Source organism: Mycteria americana, chromosome 15 (assembly GCF_035582795.1).
Source record: "Mycteria americana isolate JAX WOST 10 ecotype Jacksonville Zoo and Gardens chromosome 15, USCA_MyAme_1.0, whole genome shotgun sequence".
In the NCBI taxonomy this organism is placed as follows: Eukaryota; Metazoa; Chordata; class Aves; order Ciconiiformes; family Ciconiidae; genus Mycteria; species Mycteria americana.
Genome location: NC_134379.1, coordinates 7052201 through 7071081, shown reverse-complemented (window position 1 = coordinate 7071081; position 18881 = coordinate 7052201). Strand labels below are relative to the sequence as shown.

The 18881-nt window shown below is 42.0% G+C and overlaps 1 protein-coding gene across 2 annotated transcripts; it reads left to right on the top strand.

Moving 5' to 3' along the window:
* The first annotated feature begins 1345 nt into the window (after nt 1-1345).
* Nucleotides 1346-18654, top strand: TMEM248 (transmembrane protein 248). Of its 2 annotated transcripts, none has more exons than XM_075517740.1 (7): nt 1346-1608; nt 10959-11133; nt 11811-12096; nt 13375-13525; nt 14312-14495; nt 14967-15110; nt 15889-18654. In XM_075517740.1, exons 2-7 carry the CDS (start codon nt 10975-10977, stop codon nt 15907-15909), a joined length of 945 nt encoding a protein of 314 aa, XP_075373855.1. In that variant the 5' UTR covers nt 1346-1608; nt 10959-10974; the 3' UTR covers nt 15910-18654. The 2 variants fall into 2 exon arrangements, with proteins under 2 accessions (XP_075373855.1, XP_075373857.1); XM_075517742.1 differs by lacking the exon at nt 1346-1608 and adding an exon at nt 10834-10848.
* Nucleotides 18655-18881: the final 227 nt, after the last annotated feature.

Here is an 18881-nt window from a genome sequence, read left to right as displayed (position 1 = left end):
CCCAGTTGTCATCAATGCTTACAAATTCTCTGGTGTATATTTTCTTGTGGCAGGGTATCTCATGTTTAAGGTAGGGAGGCACAGATAGATGCTGATATGTAGAGCTAGTGCTATTTAACAGCAGTTTGGAAAAAAGGGTTAAAATGGTTGAGGGGAGAGGAAGCAGTGTTCCACCTGATAGAGCTGAATCTTGGAGGCTCGTACGCTATAGTGACTGCAACACAGGACAAAATGGTTTTGAAGCTTCATCTAGGTGTCCAGTAGGAGATGAGGTGTCCTTTTGCTTTACCTCCAGCCACCATCCTTTTGTCAGAGACGTGTACAGAACTAGTGTATAGGATTTTTGGTTTTTTTAATTGTCTGAGAGGCTTGCCAAGCGTACATTGGCACTACTCCCTCCTGCTTTCCAAAAGCCACGGTCAAGAAGGGAGTCAGTCATTAACTAAGGTGAGTAATTCCGTACTGTCCTTGGACATCTGTGGAGGCAGGGTGATTTCTGACTTTTCTCATCTTCAGGAAAATACTGTAGTTTTACCTTCCCAAAGTACCACAACTATAGCAAATACTTCTGACTGCTTTCCTTCCAGCTTGTCAGGCTGCTGCTGCTGGAGTGGGGGATAGGTTAGACGCTGGCTGTAACACTGCAGGCTCTTGCGGCTGTCCTTGCTCTGAACAGCAGCAGGGTTACGATGGAGTAACTGGCCACAACAGCTCGGCAATGCCAGAGGGCTGGGAGTGCTGGTACCTTCCCCTGGATCGTGGCCCCTTGCCTTGTGTCCCTTCGCTGGCTGGCACAGAGAAGAGCCAGGCTCTGTCCCCTTCGCCCATCCCTCCGCCATCGCCCTGGCGCTTTGCTGGCTTCCCTCCGGTGTGTTACACCTCCCCGGGGCAAGACCTTACCCTCTCCTCTTGGGAACTTTATAAATAAAATGTTATTCTTCTGGTTTGGTAAGCCCTCTGCTTTAAGGATTTAATCTTGAACGCTTCTGGGGTGTTGTGGATAGTTTTTAGCGGTAAAGGGGGCGGAGGGAAGAGCGGCTGGTCGGCAGCACCTTTGTAATGCAAGCAGGGCTTTCCGTTCTGGGGCTCCGCCGGGCTGCACCAACCCGCGCTCCGGCCTGAGAAGGCAACGGGGGACAGGCGGGGCGGCGGTACGAGATGAGCCGTGAGCGCTTCGCAGCCCCTGAGCTGCCGCCTACGAGCCCGGTCCCGGTGCGGCGGCGAGCGCGGCCGGCCGGCGGTGCCCGCTCAGCCGCCGCTGGGGTCCGGGCCGGTGGGGCCCCGCCCGCCGCCTTGGCTCCGCCCGCGCGTTGCCGGCGCCGCAGCAATCTTGTCCCCCCCGCGCCACCGTCCGCGCGGCCGGCCGGGGTGAGAGGTCACGGCTGCGTCCCCGGAAGCAGCGGGAGACGGCGGCGGAGGAGGCGGGTGTCCGGGCAGCGGCGCCGGCAGCGGCCTCCCCCCCCCCCCCCCCTCCCCGTGGCCCCCGTCAGGGTAGGAGGATGGTGCAGAGCCCGCCCGCACGGCAGCCCCGCCGCCTCTGAGCCCCGCCGCTGCCTCCGGGCCTCGACCCGCCCGGCCCGGGGGCCTCTTCCCCCGCTTCGGGCGCCGGTAAGATGGGGACGGGGGTGGCTCTGGCTGACGGCGCCGACGGGCCTCCCGTGCCGGGCGCGGGGGTGCCGGCCATCGCCAGCCTGGCGGGCCCGGGCGCGGTGGATGCGGGGTCGCCTCCGTCCTCCTGCGCCCCGGGGGGGTCCCGCCGGTGTGCGGCGGCGGCACCTCCGCTCCTCGACGCCGAGATGCCGCTGGCGGGTCCGCGGGCAGGAGCGGGGCGTTGGGTTGCTGCGGTGCCGGTTGTGTAACGGCTGACAGCGCCGTGCGAGCCGCCGCGGGAGCGGCTGCCGGAGCCTGGGCCCCGCTGCCGGGGGTGGAGCGGGCGAGCTGGGCCCCCCCCGCCCCGCCGCGCCCCGCAGGGCTTCGCTGGAGGCGGCTGGGGTTCAGATCTAGACGGCCACACGATAAACGGGTGTCCTTGGGCTTGGCTGATGTGTTTCAGCGTTAGTTTTACTTTATTATTGACTTTAAAGATTTGTTTAAAAAGGTTGTTGGCTTGGACTTTGTACGTGTGGCATCGTACCAGGAAAAAATAGTAAGAAAGAATAATTCCGGCAGCACTAAAAATATTTCCGTTTCAAAACAGCTTCTGAATAGCGATTCCTTCATTGGGTTTTTTTTTGCTATTCACTACATACCCATATTTTTATCCTCTTTTACTTTTTTTGGTTTAATTTGTGTCTAAAGATATTATGATGCTTTAAATAATAACATTTCTGGTGCACCGTGCCTAGAACATGGCTGCTAGATACCTAACATTAAATTTGCGCTGTATATCATAATCACAGATACGGACACCCTGGGAAACGTTTCTGCCTGACAAGGGAAAGAAAAGATCACAGCTTAGCTTTTTCTTTCCCCTTTCCCTTTGTTTGCTTTTTGAGGGCTTGTCTTCTCTGGGGAAATTTATTTGCATGATTAGCTCTAGCGGTATAATTATATGGGCAAATTTGCCCTACTAGACAAACCTTGAGTCTAGATAAGAATTCATTAGGGATTACTCTCCACATCCTCATTGAACTTCCAATAAGTTTTGCAATGGGAAGTATGTTGTGCAGTGAAAGCCTGTCAGGGCTGGGCCTACCTTTTTTGGTAAATCATTAATGTGTTTTTATAAGTGGTTGAACTACAGGGAAGACATACTAATCCTTTTGCTTCTAGGTTGGACATACAAAATGGTTCTAGGTTCATCTAGTGAGCTGCTGCCTCTTCATCTACTGCTTTCCCTCTGGTCTCTGGGAATGAGCCGATGGCTGCAATCCGATTTCTGGTCAGCAGGTGTCCGCAGGACAGGGGACAACTTTTGTAGGCAGACTGGGCAGAAATAACATTGAATTGTGCCTGCCAACTGAATGCTCTTTCACCCTTGATTTAGGCCCGTCAAAGAGGATTAAGACCTCAGTAGCTTTGTTACTTCCCGTGATTTGAGGAGTGGCTCAGGGCCGGTGGAATGTGATTCTTTTCCACTTGAAAGACAAGAACTTGAAATGCCGCCTGATAATACAAAACAGGCAGTGTGTTCGTCAGTGGAGAGGAGCATCTGAGGGCACGAACAAACAGACCTCGGTGTCCTTTGTGTGAGCCGGATGCATCCGGCAAGAGACAGGAGGCTGGCACGTCCATCGCCCCTGGATGCATGTCGTACCACAGGAGTGCAGCTCCCTCCTTCAACACTCCCTGACAGTGTTCCTGCAGCTCTGTTAGCTGTGATCATCTGGGCCTTTTTTTATTAAAGAGCGTAACATTTTTTGTAGAAATGAGGCTGTTTTATCAAATGAGCCCTAAACTAAGTATTAACACAACTCATTGGTGGCAGAATTTTGTTGCTTTTCCCAAATCTACCCTTGCCAAAAGCGTGTCTCTGTTTGGAGTTTCATTTTTTTTGAGAAGACCGTTCTGACCTGTGAATAAAGCTGGTTCCCAGGACTCGGAACTCCCGGCTTTTGTTTTGGAAGAAAACTTGCATGTCGAGTTTTGTTAATTATCTGTAAAACGGAGACCGTACTTACCTACGTGAGCTTGGGCTAAGCAAATTAAAGTCCTGTTTCTTTTGACCAGTGGGGATAAAGTGTAGAGACATGGTAGTATTATTGCCATATGCTTGATATCTCAGCTATTGCCTAAGTCCCTTACTTCAGTCATTTTTGCTGCTGTTTGTATTCTCTCCTTCACTAGTGGCCACTGGCTGTTTTCCTCCTCCTCTCACACAGCCAGTGTTACCTTCTTTCTACATCCAGAAGTCTGATTTTGCCATTTCCACTAAAGCTGCCATTTCCTCAACTTGTCAGTCATTTTCTGCTTGTGATTCAAGCTGTGTATCTGTCTGCGTCTCCGTCGCCTTACGGTTCTCATTACAAGCAACAGTTTTCATTACAAACAGCCTGAAGAACCTTTTTCTGGCATTTTTCTGTACTTACACTGCTGAATTCTGTACCGCATTCCTTAATGAGTAGCCTTAATGAAGTCAACGATTAACCTTCTTAAATTGGTCACTAAGCCAGTTTCTGATGATTAAACTGTTACTGAGACTTTTCATACTTTTTGAGTAAAGCCCTTTTGTGAACTGCATTTGTTTGGCTGTTGTCAGTATGGTACAGGCAGCATTTGATTTCTCATGGAATTTCAACAGATCCTGTAAAACTGAATCGTTTTACTTTTGCCTTCCTCTCCCAGGTTCTCATCCTAATCAGCAGTAACCAGAATAGCATTTTTTTAATACAACTTCAAAGCCCCTAAGTCTATTGTATGTTTTACTGTAGTCCGTATGATCTAGATTGTGATAAGTCATGTTGTAAGTCACGACTTCGACTTGTAAAGGTTGGAAGGTTTTAAAAATGCCCAAGCCAGGACTCTTGTATATGAAAGTGTACTCTTTCCCATGGCACAGGCTCACTTGGCAAAGAAGGCTGCCTTTTTAAAGTTCGGCAGCAAAATGTCAATTTTCAACCAGAGGTTAGGTTTACTTTCATTTTACAGCTGGGTATATTTTAAATCGTGTTTTTCACTTTAAAAAAAATAATCAGAATTTGGGTTCATTGAACCAGTGAAATAAAGCTTTCCTCACATCATTTATATTTTCTGGCTTATAACCTTTCTACCCTTTTCTGGTTCTTCAATTTTTTAAAACTCTTAGCATTTAAAAAAAAGTATTTGGAATTTGTTTGCGTTTGTCTGTTTCTGCATAAATTTTTCTTTAAGTGGTAAATTACCATCAACTTTGCCGTTCCGGGAGCATTAGATGACATGCTGCTCAGGTGCTTGTGTTAAATCCACCACAGACATTTTGAACTACAGCACGCGTTTGTTGGGAAGGGCTGTTAAGTATCTGGAAACGTCGCATACACAGATTGAGTAACGTTTCATCCACATATTTTCCTTTTTCTTTTTTAACTCATCTACTTTTTATTGTAAGGTTTCTGTCTTTAACGAGTTATAGTCAGGAACTTGGGTGTTTGAAATTCAGTAGCAATTTGATCCTTAAAATTTATTATAACTCTGACCAAATTACTTCCCTTCCTTGGCTTTGTTTTATGGGTAGAACTGAAATGTTTGCTGTTTATGTAGCTCTTGGGGATGTTGAAATGCTTAAGTATGCTTTGAAAAGTGTTTTGAGAGGTGAAAAGAAACATTTCGTGCAAGTATGAAGCATTTTGCTTCCTTCTGTTCTTGCAAGTCCCCGACCTCTCAGGCTTTCGTTAATAATCTGCTTCCTGACTGACTCCATTATCAGAATAACATGAGGAAGGAGTCTCCTTTTCAACAGGTGACGTTCTCGCTCGCATTCTGTGCTGTACAGTGTCTTCTGTCTGTGCTCTTTGCATGTGCAAAGGGCCAGGCCATTTTCCTGCCACGCTTTCTGCTTCTGGGCTCTAGGAAAATGGTTTTTTAATCCGTAAACGTATTTATAGGATAAAATAGCTCAGAAAACTGTGATGAGCCAGTGACTGGTTTGAGCCGATTCACTGTTATGTCCCACTTGGGTGCTTTCTCCTGGAGCAGTCTTGCGGGAGTAGACATTTGTGCCCATCTGGCTGCTGATCTCTTGGTTATATTTGGTTGCAGTGGATTGAGGGATCCTAGGTGATGTTTTCATCAACTTTCTTCCTCCGCAAGTCTTGATTACTTCTCTTCCTCTACTTTGTGAAGACGACGATGGCATTTACTATGAGTCTGTTTATTTTTTTAACACTGAAGGACAGGAGAAGGGGAAGAGGACAGAAAAAGTGCTCTGCTCCGGAGGATTCCCCTCCCTTCATTCCTCCAGGATTCAGCCCTGCCTGCCCTTCTGCTGCTGACAGAGGTTTTAGGCTGTACAATTTCATCCCGCAGGGTCTCGATGTGCGTCCTAAAAAGATTAACTGAAACAGCTGCAGATACTGGCACCTCTTTTTTTTCCACAGATATTAGTATGGTAAAGTAAGTCTTCCTATAAAATTAGTAGGAAACCCTTCTTTTCTTCCCAACTGCATGTTTTATGATAAAAATATTATGTTGCAAAATTCTAATGAAGTTTTAAAGAAAAAAAAAATCTTGAATAGCCTTCCCCAATTCCTGAAAGAAACTGAATGTAAAAGCTCTTGATAGTTTATGTAGTAGTTCATTTCAGGGCATAAAAGGGCAGCCTTCTGGTGAGTTTAGAAGCTTCTGTTTAATTTTAATTTTTATCCTGTTTTCTTTCCCTTAAAAAAAGGAGGGGGGGATAATAATTGCTGCTGCTCTGAGAACCAGCAGAGGCTTTATTTTCAGTTGTAAAATCAGCTGAGGTTACTTTTGCTAGTTCTGTTCGACAGGCTGGTGATATTAGATTAGAGATATAGACATTCTTATTAAATAGTCTTTATAAAGCTTTGACAGACCATTTTGAATATTTTGAACTTTAATAGGCAGCTTCACAATTACCACAACTGTGATCTATTTTGCTTTACTATTTTTGTGTTTCAGCTGTTAGACATCAAGTTCGGTTTGAAGAGAAGAAAACCAAATTAAAGATATTTTTGGTACCTGCTACTGTTTACTGTTCTTAAATGAGAGGCACTTTAGTTTGAGTTCAACACCATTGCTTTGTTTGCGTGTTATTTATGGATGGTTTGCTAGGAAAATCACAGTTCGGTTGATTTGTGTTTATGAGTGTTTTTCTGGCACGCAACATTATTTTCATTCAAAGTGGTTAACCCTGCTGTGACCCATTTCCTAACCCCCATTGTACTAGTAGTAATGGGGCATCTTTGAAAACATAATTGATTTATAAATAAACTGAACTGCACAGTTAAGATGAAACGCTATTATGTGCAATAAGATGTTCAGGCTTAGAAAACATGCATGGTCTTAATGGAGTGCTGTTGGGATGGGTTAGCGCTGGCCTGCTGCCCTTGTCTTTCACCCACAGTTTTCTTCCTTCAGATATTTCAGTGGTGGTTTTTTATTATTTAAACCCCTCCAAATGTTTTTCTCCTCTAGCCTGACTATCTTACATGCACAACAAGAAGGGGAAATATTTGTAAGGAAATTACATGATTTTAAGCTTTCTGGTGGAAAGATGGTAGCTGACGTTACAGCAAGATACATGTAAAAATTGTCAGACGCTTACTTTGATCTCTTTAAAATTCATGGTTTGGGTTTTTTTCCTTTTGGCAACTGCAATTTTACTTTTAATACCTGCTTTAGTACAGCATGCATTTTTTTTATTGTTGTTAGGAATTCAGTTCCTTTTGATATTAAGCCCCGAAATGGGAATTTAATACTTCTGCTATGACTCATTTCATTGACTTTTTGGTCTTTGCAATAGACTTCAAGATTTTCCTTATTTGTCATTTATTCTTGAAAAACTTATAGGTCTATTTCAGAAGCTACCGTTTCTGTACTCTTTCATATACAAATAAGGAGGAATTTAAAATGTTACTTCTTAGAGGTTGCTGTATATGGTCTTGAGCTGTTGTGGGGGAAGACTCCCTAAACTGTAGAATAAGTGACTATTTCCTCACTTTTTAGACAGCTACCCAATGCTGTGTTTGCCTGGGACTCTGACGTTAACTGTTGCGTATTTCCGTCATTTACCATTTTTATCTTTTTAACTGTATAACTGAATTTCCAGGGTTTGTAGGGCCTGACTTAAGGGCACAATATCTCTCCGGTGCTTGTCGAGTGTTTCCTGATGAGTACCGTCAGCTGTAACTCTGCCTGAACGTGGCTTTTGGTCTTGACATATACACCTCAATACCGAGCAATTACTTTGGAGTTAGTGGCCAATGTTCCAGCCTGGCAGTTTTCATTCTTCCCGTTGCGCTTGAGCTACTTGTAAGGCTGACTGTGGAGATTTTTATTGCACAAGTATTAAAAGGCTTAGCTGGAGTGGAGAGAGGCAGGCAGCAGTTATTAGAGCCGCTTTCTAAATTATTTATTTAGCTAAAAACTGAAATCTGATCTTGCTTTCCTGACCTGCGAGGAGGTAATAGCATTCGGTTTCTTTTTTTAACTGTGTGAAAAAGAAATAAAAGTTTAAATTATATTCTTTAGGTTATTCATTTACACAGAAGAAGTTATTAGTTACAACCAGAGCTGGTAGAATAGCATTTATGTTGTGTTTCTAACAGGTCCTAACAGAAAGAAGGAGTTTAAGCGTGTGGACAATTAACCAAACCACTAAATTCTAGTGGGAATATATGTTTTGATTTACGTCCGCTGATCTGTTTCACAAGTTCTTTGATAATTGGTGTTATTTAAGCACTTTATTTCATAAAAAATCGGTAGTTCTTCAGGCAGCCGTGTGGAAACATCCTTCTTAGTTCTGGTTTGCACTAACCGTGTCCAGTTGCTATTTTCATGTCAGCTTTAGTATTGAAATCCACAGTTGTTCCCTTTTCTCTCACAAATGCTCAAAAGGCATATTACGCTTCAGAAATTGCAGCTTATAGCATTTTTCTAATTGCTTTCAAAGCCATTGAGTTATGGGAGCATATTAAGCAACTGGCGCTTAAAAGCTGGTGATCTCTTACATAAAAATATTAGCCCAAATATTTTTATATGTATGCTTTTCAGCACATCCAGTTTTATGGCTGATTTTAGACCCTGTGGTAAACAAGCATGCTAATGGAGCTGTTGGAAGCCCCTTTAAAAAGGAATCACAGTTACTGTATATGCTGTGGGTGACATTCAGCTTTGATTAAATGCTGTAATAAAGCCTGCATCTGTGTTTTTATTTTCAAAAGGAAATTCAGAAGGGAACACTGAATACAACCCTGCTTTTGGTTTATCTTTTTCCATCTCAACATGTGTCTCCAGTGTTTCTAGATGGAGCGTTTGGGATTTTAAACTAGGGCTCATTTAAGAAATTTGCCGCCAGTGACGAGATAGGCGGCAGAACGTACGGAAGCGCAGATCGCACCCAGCATGATCCTTGCCAACAGCAGCTCTCCCTTTCCCTCTCACTCCTGCCTTCTCCTGACACCTTCACTGGCCTGTTCGGCCATAGCACAGCTGGTCTTGGACAAAGATAGAAGTTCTGGTAAGGTGCACATTTGTAATAGCCTTTTCTTTCCTCTCTTCTCCTCTCCATCCTTTCTCTGCACCGTGCTTTTCACTCTCAGACACACTAGGTATTTTTGTAGAGGTCTTTGTTACCCAATCATTCTTGCTGATAAAAAGCTGCCAGCTTTCCCGGTCTTTGCAGAGTGGATGAAAACTGGTTGATGGTGCAGAATAGCAAACCCAGGACATGATCTTGTGCTCTGGAGTGAGCCCTGTTTCAGCAGATTTCACCGAGGCGAACAAGTAGGTGTGTGGGGAGGAGACAGGGAAAGTCAGCATGCACAGCTCGCTGTTGTGTTATTGCCACAGCATCTCGGGTCTCTTCTCGGTGAGTTGAATTTTTCCCTCTCCAGAGCAGTTCTGTAGGTTTTGTCAATATTCCTTCTGTTAAGAATAACAGAAGCATTTCTGCCAGTAAAATCTTGAGTACACTCAAGAAAGTTGTGATCTTTGTACATTGCGGGATCTGAAAAAGACTTTGTCTGAAAGCTTGTCCTTTTCCCTTCTCTGGCTTTCTTTGAAATCAGTAGATCAGATCAAAGATTGCTCTCTCCCTCCCTTGCCCTCTTTTTCAGAACCTGTCCCTCTCTCATCCTCAGACTTACCATGGCTTCAGCCCTGCTACATCAGGATTGTAAATGACGTGTACTTCTAATAAAAGTCAATGAGAATCAGCCAGACCTGCAGGGAGCAGAGTCCCTGACTTAATTAAAAGTTATCAGATCTGTGTGAATGCTCCCACATTAACCATTGCGGTGCAGAATTCTTTAAATACTAGTTTTGAAGCTTGCCTTTTCCTGTGAATTTTGGGGATACGCAACACATTGCTAGGAATAGCTACCGCCCTTCTAGTTTATTTGGGGTTAAAAGCCTTTTCAACCAGGATTGTAGGTAAGACAAAGATAAGAGGTTTGCTTGAAGTTCCTTCCTTGCAGAGCTTCTGAAGTAGATGCCGCAAGGCTGCCCTTTGTCACTGGACTGTTTGCTTTCCGTTGTGAGTGGAGGTGGGGAAGCTGATACAGTAAACTTAGTTTGGGTCTTTCTGCTCTGCAAATGAAAAGAAAATTCAGAAGGGGAATCAGACAAAATAGTATATTTTGGACAAAAATTAATGATTCGGTACACTTCCTCAGCATGTGTAGGGTCTTCTCTTTGTTTACAGACTCTAGCAATAAAGTTCTCTAGATCCTGCAAGAATCAAATAAAAAAAGGAGTCTTCCAGCCTCCACCCTCATGCAGTTGTTAGGTGTTTCTTACCACAGGATTCTTGATGCAGAAGCCTAAAATGATGTAGGCTGCTTTTCGGATCCCGTTTTGAAGGTCTGGTCCTTTGGGGCTAGGGATGGGGGAAAGGGGATCTTTTAAGGCTTCAGTCTCAGTTTTCAAAGTATATGCAGGGATGTACAAAGTTTGATCTATGGCCTGCATTACAACTCCATCCGCACTGTAATTTGGTGAATTCCAGTATTACTGGAATTAACATGTAGAAGTGTATATTCTGCCTAAGTGTGTGGGGAAAGAAGAGAGCTGGTTTTATTGCTCATCAGCGATATCTGACTGTGCTAGAAGTTGTCTTCATTTATTAGAATCTGTTCCTAGCTGGCAATTTCAGGCACTGAGAAGGTGAAGTTGAGCATGTTTTGATTTGTGCTTTATTTAAGCCATACTGTGTTCAGTGAACAGTACAGAGTCGTATAGCTGCATCTCATTTTGGTATGTGATTCCATTTTTTGTTGTCAAACTTTTGTCTTTTGCGATTTACCAACCCCAACCCTGTAACACACACAGCCCAGTCACTCTGTTGTAATATTCTTTCTTTTCAGGTGAACAATCAGAATAATGTTCAGCATAAACCTGTTGGAGAACTTGAAGGTTTACATCAGCAGTCGACCTCCGCTTGTGGTCTTTATGATCAGTGTAAGCGCTATGGCAATAGCTTTTCTGACACTGGGTTATTTCTTCAAAATCAAGGAGATCAAGTCACCAGAAATGACAGAGGTAGGTACAAAAAGTTCCTGAGCTAAACAGTGGGACTACTAATTTGAAAAACACACCCAAAGCTAACGAGTTGTTTGGGTTTTTTTTCCCCTCCCAAGAACCCTCTCATGGGAGTGTGCAGAGTCTTATGGGAGATTGTCTTCACTTATACTTGCCTCTAATTTCATAAGGAAAGAGGCTATTGGTATGAATGTTTGAATAGCCTTTTTTTAGTTTGAGGATGAGGCCAAATCATCTGACATGGATCTTCCCTACTATGGCTAGGAGCCTTTCTTTTTCTTATTCTGTTGTGCCAGCTAGCTTGTTTGTGCAACTTCTGATCTTATCTAGTAGTACTATTCTGTAATGAGGGGAAACCTTGCTAGAAACCGCTCGTACCCTGAGCGTGGTGAGAATGGACGAAGTTAGTATATTCCTTTTGTAGTTTAAAGGAGGATATTCTGCTGCTGTGCTGAGCAGCAGTCAGGCACTGACTGCGCTTGAATGCGTCTAACTTTTGTAAACAACTTGCCCCGTTGTTGAGATGGCCATGGTGGTATTTGCGAGTCATGTAATTTCCGTTAAATGGCTTGGAACTGCGGGTGGGATGGTACATGTCAAGGTCTGCACTGCTCTAGAGAAGTGGCAGCCAAGAGTTAACTTGCTAATCTGGTTGAAATCTTCACATTTGTTTTAAGGACTGGAATACTTTCCTTCTGAGGTTTAATGATTTGGACTTCTGCATATCTGAGAATGAAACCTTAAAGCATCTCATCAACGATACCACAGCTCCAGAAAGTACTGTGACTAGCGGACAGGCGAGATCTTCTACACAGTCTCCGCAAACTCTTGAGGACTCTGGTCCAATAAACATCTCTGTTACAATCACGTTGACGCTGGACCCACTCAGACCATTTGGCGGATATTCTCGCAATGTCACACATCTAAGTTCCACAATTTTTGGACACCAAATTGGACTCTCAGGTATGCAAGACTTGACCTTTATAAATTTGAATGGTAACTATATAATCAAATAAAAACTCACCAGCTTATTATTGGTGAGTTAAATCTCTTGCTTAGAACATATATGTGTTTCCAGATTTGTTGTGACTATATTCCTGTATAGAGCCCTTCACTTGTTTGCTAGAAAAACTTTTCCCTGCCTTCAGAATGGAAAAGAACCTGCAGGTTTACCCAGATTAGGCTTTGCAGTTTTAAATGATTAACCTAATGACAATGGGAGGTAATTTTTAAGCCAACAAAATTCCAAGCAGCAAAAGCTTCTACAGTGTCTGTCTTCAGGCCTATCTTCATAACATTTTCAAGTCTTTAACTCACACTTTAAAGGCATTAATGTATATACATTAGAGATCAAGTAGCATGTTGTCTAAAAAAACCCTAGAGTTTATCTAAAACGCATACATGAATAAGCTTTAATATCGCAAACAGCAACAAATGAGATGGTTACAATTTCTGTGGTGTGAAGAGACTGATCTGCTATGTGGCTGCCCTGACAATAAGTTTTGGCAGGAGATTGTAAAAAATTAGTAGAAATTGATAATAGAACCTCATTGAATTTTAGCTTTTAGCCAGGGTTGCACTTTATAATAATGCCTGAAGGTGTCTTGAACCTCAGAGAGCTGTGAAGAGACGTTTGCCGGAGCTGTAAATCTGCATTACTGTATTTTATGCTGTTGTTATTTTGCTACTGATTTAAGAGCTATCAAATGCAAGTTCCATTTCCAGTAGCCTGGATTTATTTTCAGTATGAATATACCCACATGGAGTTAACGTACATTACTTAATCTGCAGTTCAATATCTGCTGGCACCTTTTTGTCTACACGAATATCTCCAGTTTGAAAAGTAAGTGTCAGAAAAAGCCAACGTGGAGTAAAGTCTTTGGGAGGAGAAAGGCTAAAGATCTGTGACTTTACTTTCTAGTAAAGTCCTCTGAACATGCATGAATTCACTTATAAATAGTGAGTTTTTCATTTCTAAAAGGAGCCTAATGATCCCACTTCTTCTGGGGGCAGGAGAGATTAGAAAGAATAGCAGCTGGGGTTTTTGTAGTTTGTTTTGTTTTGGTTTTTAACTTTCTTTTTGCTCTCTTTGTTGATGGTGGAGATCCTGGATGACTTCAAAGGTACACATTCAGGGTTATGGTTGCGGCCTTAGTCGTTTGCGTGTTGTCCTTATCCTAGTGATTGTTGCTCAGATACTTTTGTGAACGAAAAGCAGCTTTCCTTCTCTCTTTCTCAAAGGCAGAGTATCCCATGAGGAGATAAATATTACATTCACCCTGCCGGCTGCCTGGAATTCAGACGACTGCGTGCTTCATGGCCACTGTGAGCAGGTCGTGTTCACAACCTGCATGACTGTGACAGCAGCCAGCAGTGTATTTCCTGTTACAGTGTAAGTGCATTTTAAACACTGCTTCATAGACTGGTTACTGGGTGATTAATTCCTCAGCTGGTTCTCTGAGGTTGTTACTTCCTGATGAACGTGGAAATTATGTACCTGCCTTCCTTTCCCCCCAGTAAAAACCCTGTCTCGAGTCTTAAGACTTTCGCTGTCTTTTAGCAACACTAGATTTTTCTGTGGATGTTTTGAACTATAGCCCCTACCTGCCTTTCAACATGCTACCTGTGATTTAAACTTCACTAGGAACAAAAGAATCTGTGAATATTTAAGAAAGATACCCTATAATTTAGTTTCACTACCTTGTGTGAGAGCTGAGGCTTGACTCTAAGGTTCTTATCCTCTTCCCTGCTGAGAGATCAGCGTAAGCCAAATGCTGCTTTGCTACCATACCCCAGCAGGTACAGACCTTTCATCAAAACAGTTTCCCTTTGTCTTCTCTAGACTCTCTATTCAATATACCCTGGAGAACCACCAGATAGATTCACATGACTGTGTGAAGCCTTATGGAAACCAGTGTTTTTCTGATTAAGCTGTGGGATGTTGACTTAGTGGAACAACATGCAGTTAAATTCTAATCTTAGTATACGAGTCATATGTGCTTTTTTTATACACCCTTTTGGTTAAGCTTTGTTTTTTGTTGTTGTTTTGGAAGGTCCAAAATAAAATTGTGTTTTATTCTGCTGTTGAGAAGACTGGGCTTGACTCAGTTCTAAAAGTTAGCCTTACTGAACATGGAGAATGGCAATTGAGGTGCTAATTATTTCTGTTTTTCTGCAGTCAGCCACCGCATTGTGTTCCTGAAACATACAGCAATGCTACACTTTGGTACAAGATCTTTACCACAGCAAGGGACTCTAATACAAAATATGCCCAAGATTATAACCCTTTCTGGTGTTACAAAGGAGCAATTGGAAAAGTGTATCATGCTTTAAATCCCAAACTAACTGTTATAGTTCCAGATGTAAGTGCCATGGTGTTTTTATATGTTCTGTTGAATAAACGCTTAGCTCTGTTTTAATTGAATATGGTTCTGTTCATGTCCTAAAATAGTCATATTCAGTGCTGGTTTATTACGTAGCGCAGGGGCTGAGACAGAGTTGGGTGTGCTTTACCCCTGGTGGGCATGATGGTCTTCATGTAATCGCCATGTGCCTCACAGCTTTTAATAACTAACATTTATATTTTGAAATCATTTGACCAAAGATACTGCCAGTATATGGGGAGAGATGTCTAGTACAGATATTTAACATGAGGAACATTTTGGCTCTTTATGTGCCACAGTTAGGAATCACTTTCATTACTATGCCAGCTGCACAAAGGGGAGAAAGTTGATTCATGAAGTAATTTCTGTGCTGATCTGATAATTATTGCCTTAATATAAAATGCCAACTATTGGTGCATTGTCAGTAAATGGTTTTAATTCTCTGTGCAGGATGATCGCTCTCTAATAAACCTGCATCTCATGCATACCAGTTACTTTCTTTTTGTGATGGTGATTACAATGTTCTGCTATGCAGTTATTAAAGGCAGACCAAGCAAACTGAGGCAAAACAATACAGAATTCTGCTCTGAAAAGGTGAGTCTGTGTAATAACAAAATGTTGACTCTGATAAGAAAACACAGAAAACCTCCTTTTTTACATAGTACAGACTGGTTTTTCTTATCTCTGGAGATGTAGCTTTAATTCCCTTTCAAAGAGACATGGGTGTTTCATTGTGGACAGTACAGATGGGTGCTACAAAATATATATATATGTGCTTTGTAGATCCTCAGAGTTAGATTTCTCTCCTACAGAAGTGGATTATTGCAGCTCAGTAAGTGCTGTAATGCAGCTCTTCTGCCATAATTCTGGAGTTACTTGCACCTTTTTGTATGAAGCATTGAATAGATAGCACTGAGTAGTTTTATTTATCTTTTATCACAACAGATTGAAAACTTTGAATAAAACGTGACACGTAATGCTAATGGTTGTTAAATCAGAATTAAATTAAAACAATGACAAAGCTATTGAAACAGTCATTACTCAATACTGCTTTGGAGACCTGCACTTTGCTTGAAGGATTAAATACGAATATATTTAATTGTGAAGTAGGAAGCTAATGTTGGCACCTTTTGATTGTAATGATATTTTGTAGTATAAACTGTTTTGTTTTGGTTTTGCTTTTTGGAGGTTTTTTTAATTGGTTACGTTAAGTACAAAACACCTTCAGACTTACTTTGATTTCCTTTCCAAGTTAGACTTCTCAAGGTTCTTTGAGAAGGCAAGGACAGATATGGCAGCTGCATGGAGATAAGTGATATCACTGTTACGGGATTAAGAATTTGACTTTAATTAAATGTTTTCTTTTGTTTAGGTTGCTTTGTCAGAAGCATAATCCATCCTCTCCTTTTACTGAGAATGACTGAGAACCGTAATCATTGCCTGCTGAACCCAGAATGGGTCTTAACACTCTGTGAATACATTATCTTGCAATGTTGGTTTATTCCAACCAAAGACATTTCAAGTGCCTGTAATTGATTTGTACATATTTATAAAATTATATTCAGAATAGGTGAGATGATGCACTTGTTCCGCATTGTAGTGCGGCCGGAAACTTTCAGTCTTTACCTGTGGACATAGCCGAATGTTTGTGTAGATATGTTTAGTGATATGGCTACATATAGTCAGAGCAAGATATTTTTGTCTAGCTGCATCTGGGCAGGTTAAGATGCCTTTGCAAGTGTCTCAAACAAACCAACAGATCTTTGTTTTTTGCCCAATGATATGTACAGTGTGTTTGAAACAGTATGCACCTTTGATATAATACTGCATTTCCAAAGCCACCAATCTACTACATGAATTAAATGTGTATTTGTGTGGCCTAATACTTTCCTCCATTTGCTCCTTGCTTGCAAGAAAAGATATCAACATTTTAGATTTTTTTTTTTTTGAAAGAAGAAATACATATTCACATTTTAATAGTGCTGTATTTAAGACAAACTTGTGCTTTTATTCATAGTAAAAAAATTAAGAAGTGAAGTCCCATTTTAAAATGTTTCTTATTGAAAAGTGCTAAGTTTGTTGTTGGTTTTGTTTTGTTTTGTTTTTTTTTTTTTTCCTTTCCATTTGGCTCGCTGAATGCCGGAGAATCAGTCAGCATAGAGACTACCTGGAAAGCTTTCCACGTGGCCTCCCCTCGGCAGCCCTCAGACCAGGACTGTGCATCTCTGCTGCAGAGCAGCTTTCTGTAAACCCTTTTTTTTCTAGAAAGTGAAACTTAATAAAAAGATATATTGTAGTAACAGTCTGTTGGGGCTCTGCACAGCCTTGGGCAAGTGCAAATAATGAAAGGAAAAGAAATCCCATAGTCTGTTACAGAGCTTCACTTTGGGACGCTCCATCCATCTCTGAAGGGCAGCTGAAAGTGACACTTTTATTAGCTTTGTCCCATTTCCATTTAATGCTGTCCACTCAGGGGAAAATGACAAGGGGAGAACTAGGGCTGTTGTGATTAAGGTCAAAGAAACCACACAGTAAAACACACACACTGTTCTCTGTGTCCATTCTTAAACCAGAGGTTTTATTCTGTGCATTTCTCCCTTTCCTATTCTGGCTTTTGCTATTTCTTCCTGGCTTCTTATTGAGTAGCCTCCTTAATTTTCAGGAGTCGGGGTTTTCCTGCAGACATTTCCACCACTGCTTTTAAAATCGCACTGGTTGCCTTAATTGACCTTTCATCTTGTCTTTCAGCTTTCTTACCAGGTAGTATAACTGTAGGTCTGCGTACACACACAGAAGCATTTTTTTCTTCCTCCTTTCGCTCTAAATTACACAAAAGAAGAAACCCAAGTCAAAATCTCACAGTCTCAATTATGCTGGCATAAGATTCTTAGTTTATTACCTATAGACACTATTGAATGGTACCCTACTGGTCTGTAGGCCTGTGTGTATGGGACTTCAGTAAGTTCACAAGTCTTCAGAGCGTCTGAAGCAAAATAGTCGCACTATTCTTCAGAACATGTTTCCTTTATAGAATTTCAGTTACTTAAGTGGTGTTAACTAACATGCATTTTTCTCCGGGGATGTTAAGGCAAAGCTTTAGAGATGGCCTAGTTTGAAGTCTAGGGATAAAATGAAGCTTCCAGTTTTCTCCTGATGCTGCTATGGGCTCATACTGCTTTGCTGAAATGGATCAGTGAAGTCAAAACAGGTAGACGGCTTCTCATGAAAACTATCTGAGCTGTTCCTAATTTACACATACCCAGCCTTCTGCATTAATACTGACTTCTAGAGTTGCCTACGAGGGTGGCTTGATCTGGGGACCAAAGGCAGGAATAGGAAATGGATTGGGGTGGTGTTGCAAATTCTGGAAATACCTAGAAAACACCCAACATAATGCAGCTCCTTTAAAAAAGCAAAGCTGAGTCCTTTCTGTTTCAGCAGATTAAAAATCAAACCCCAAATGTTCTAACTGGAATTTGGTCTGTCGGGGAAAACAGAATTTTTTTTTCAATCTGGTTTTGCTATTTGGTAACTAGAGGAGCCTGCTTTGCAAGTTATCACCCACTGTATTGAAGTACCCAGAAATACTAAGATTGCAACCCACAAATGCAAAAGGGAAAATGTTACGAGTTGTATTTTTGGGCCTTAGTTTATCCCTTTGCACCCCTGTATTGCAGCGGAGAGGTAAGGGTGTCCATCAGGTTGAAATGCTGTAATACTGAGGAATACTGGATTGTTCCTAGGCGCAATGTACAAAAGTTAAATGCAGCCAAACAGAAGAGTAAAAACTTAATATTAAAGTTCAGATCATATTGATCTTTCCTTTTTTGTTTTCTTTTTCTTTTAAACTATGACTTGAATCAGTTTTGATTCTATTTGTACGTGTTTTCTTGTTCTTAGAAAGCTGCCATTTTCTTTTGCATTTTTCTTTGGCATTACATAGAAAATCTGAGCCTTGGTTTTCAACCCTCTGCAGGTGATTGTAGGGTTAAGATGGCTTTTTTGTTTTGTCTTACATTTCACTTGTCTTGTTGCATGATGGTTAATAGCTGATTTGGAAATGACATTTCTCTCCTAGATTAATTTTGTGTTTGTAAGATGTGCATATTGCTTTGCAGAATAAAAACGATGAAGTTTATCCTGTTGTCTTTATTTCTACTGCCCAGTTGCTGTGGAGGTTTCATAAACCACCTATGTTATGTGGACCATCGGAGAAGATTAGTAGTGAAAGTCCGCAATAGATTGGAATTTCAAACCCTTTGTTGTACCTGAGGTGCAGTGAGCACCTTACGTAGACTTTTTTTCTTTATGTATCATGGGGTGGGGGGAATGTAGCTGGTGCCCATCATGAGAAATGCAGAATTT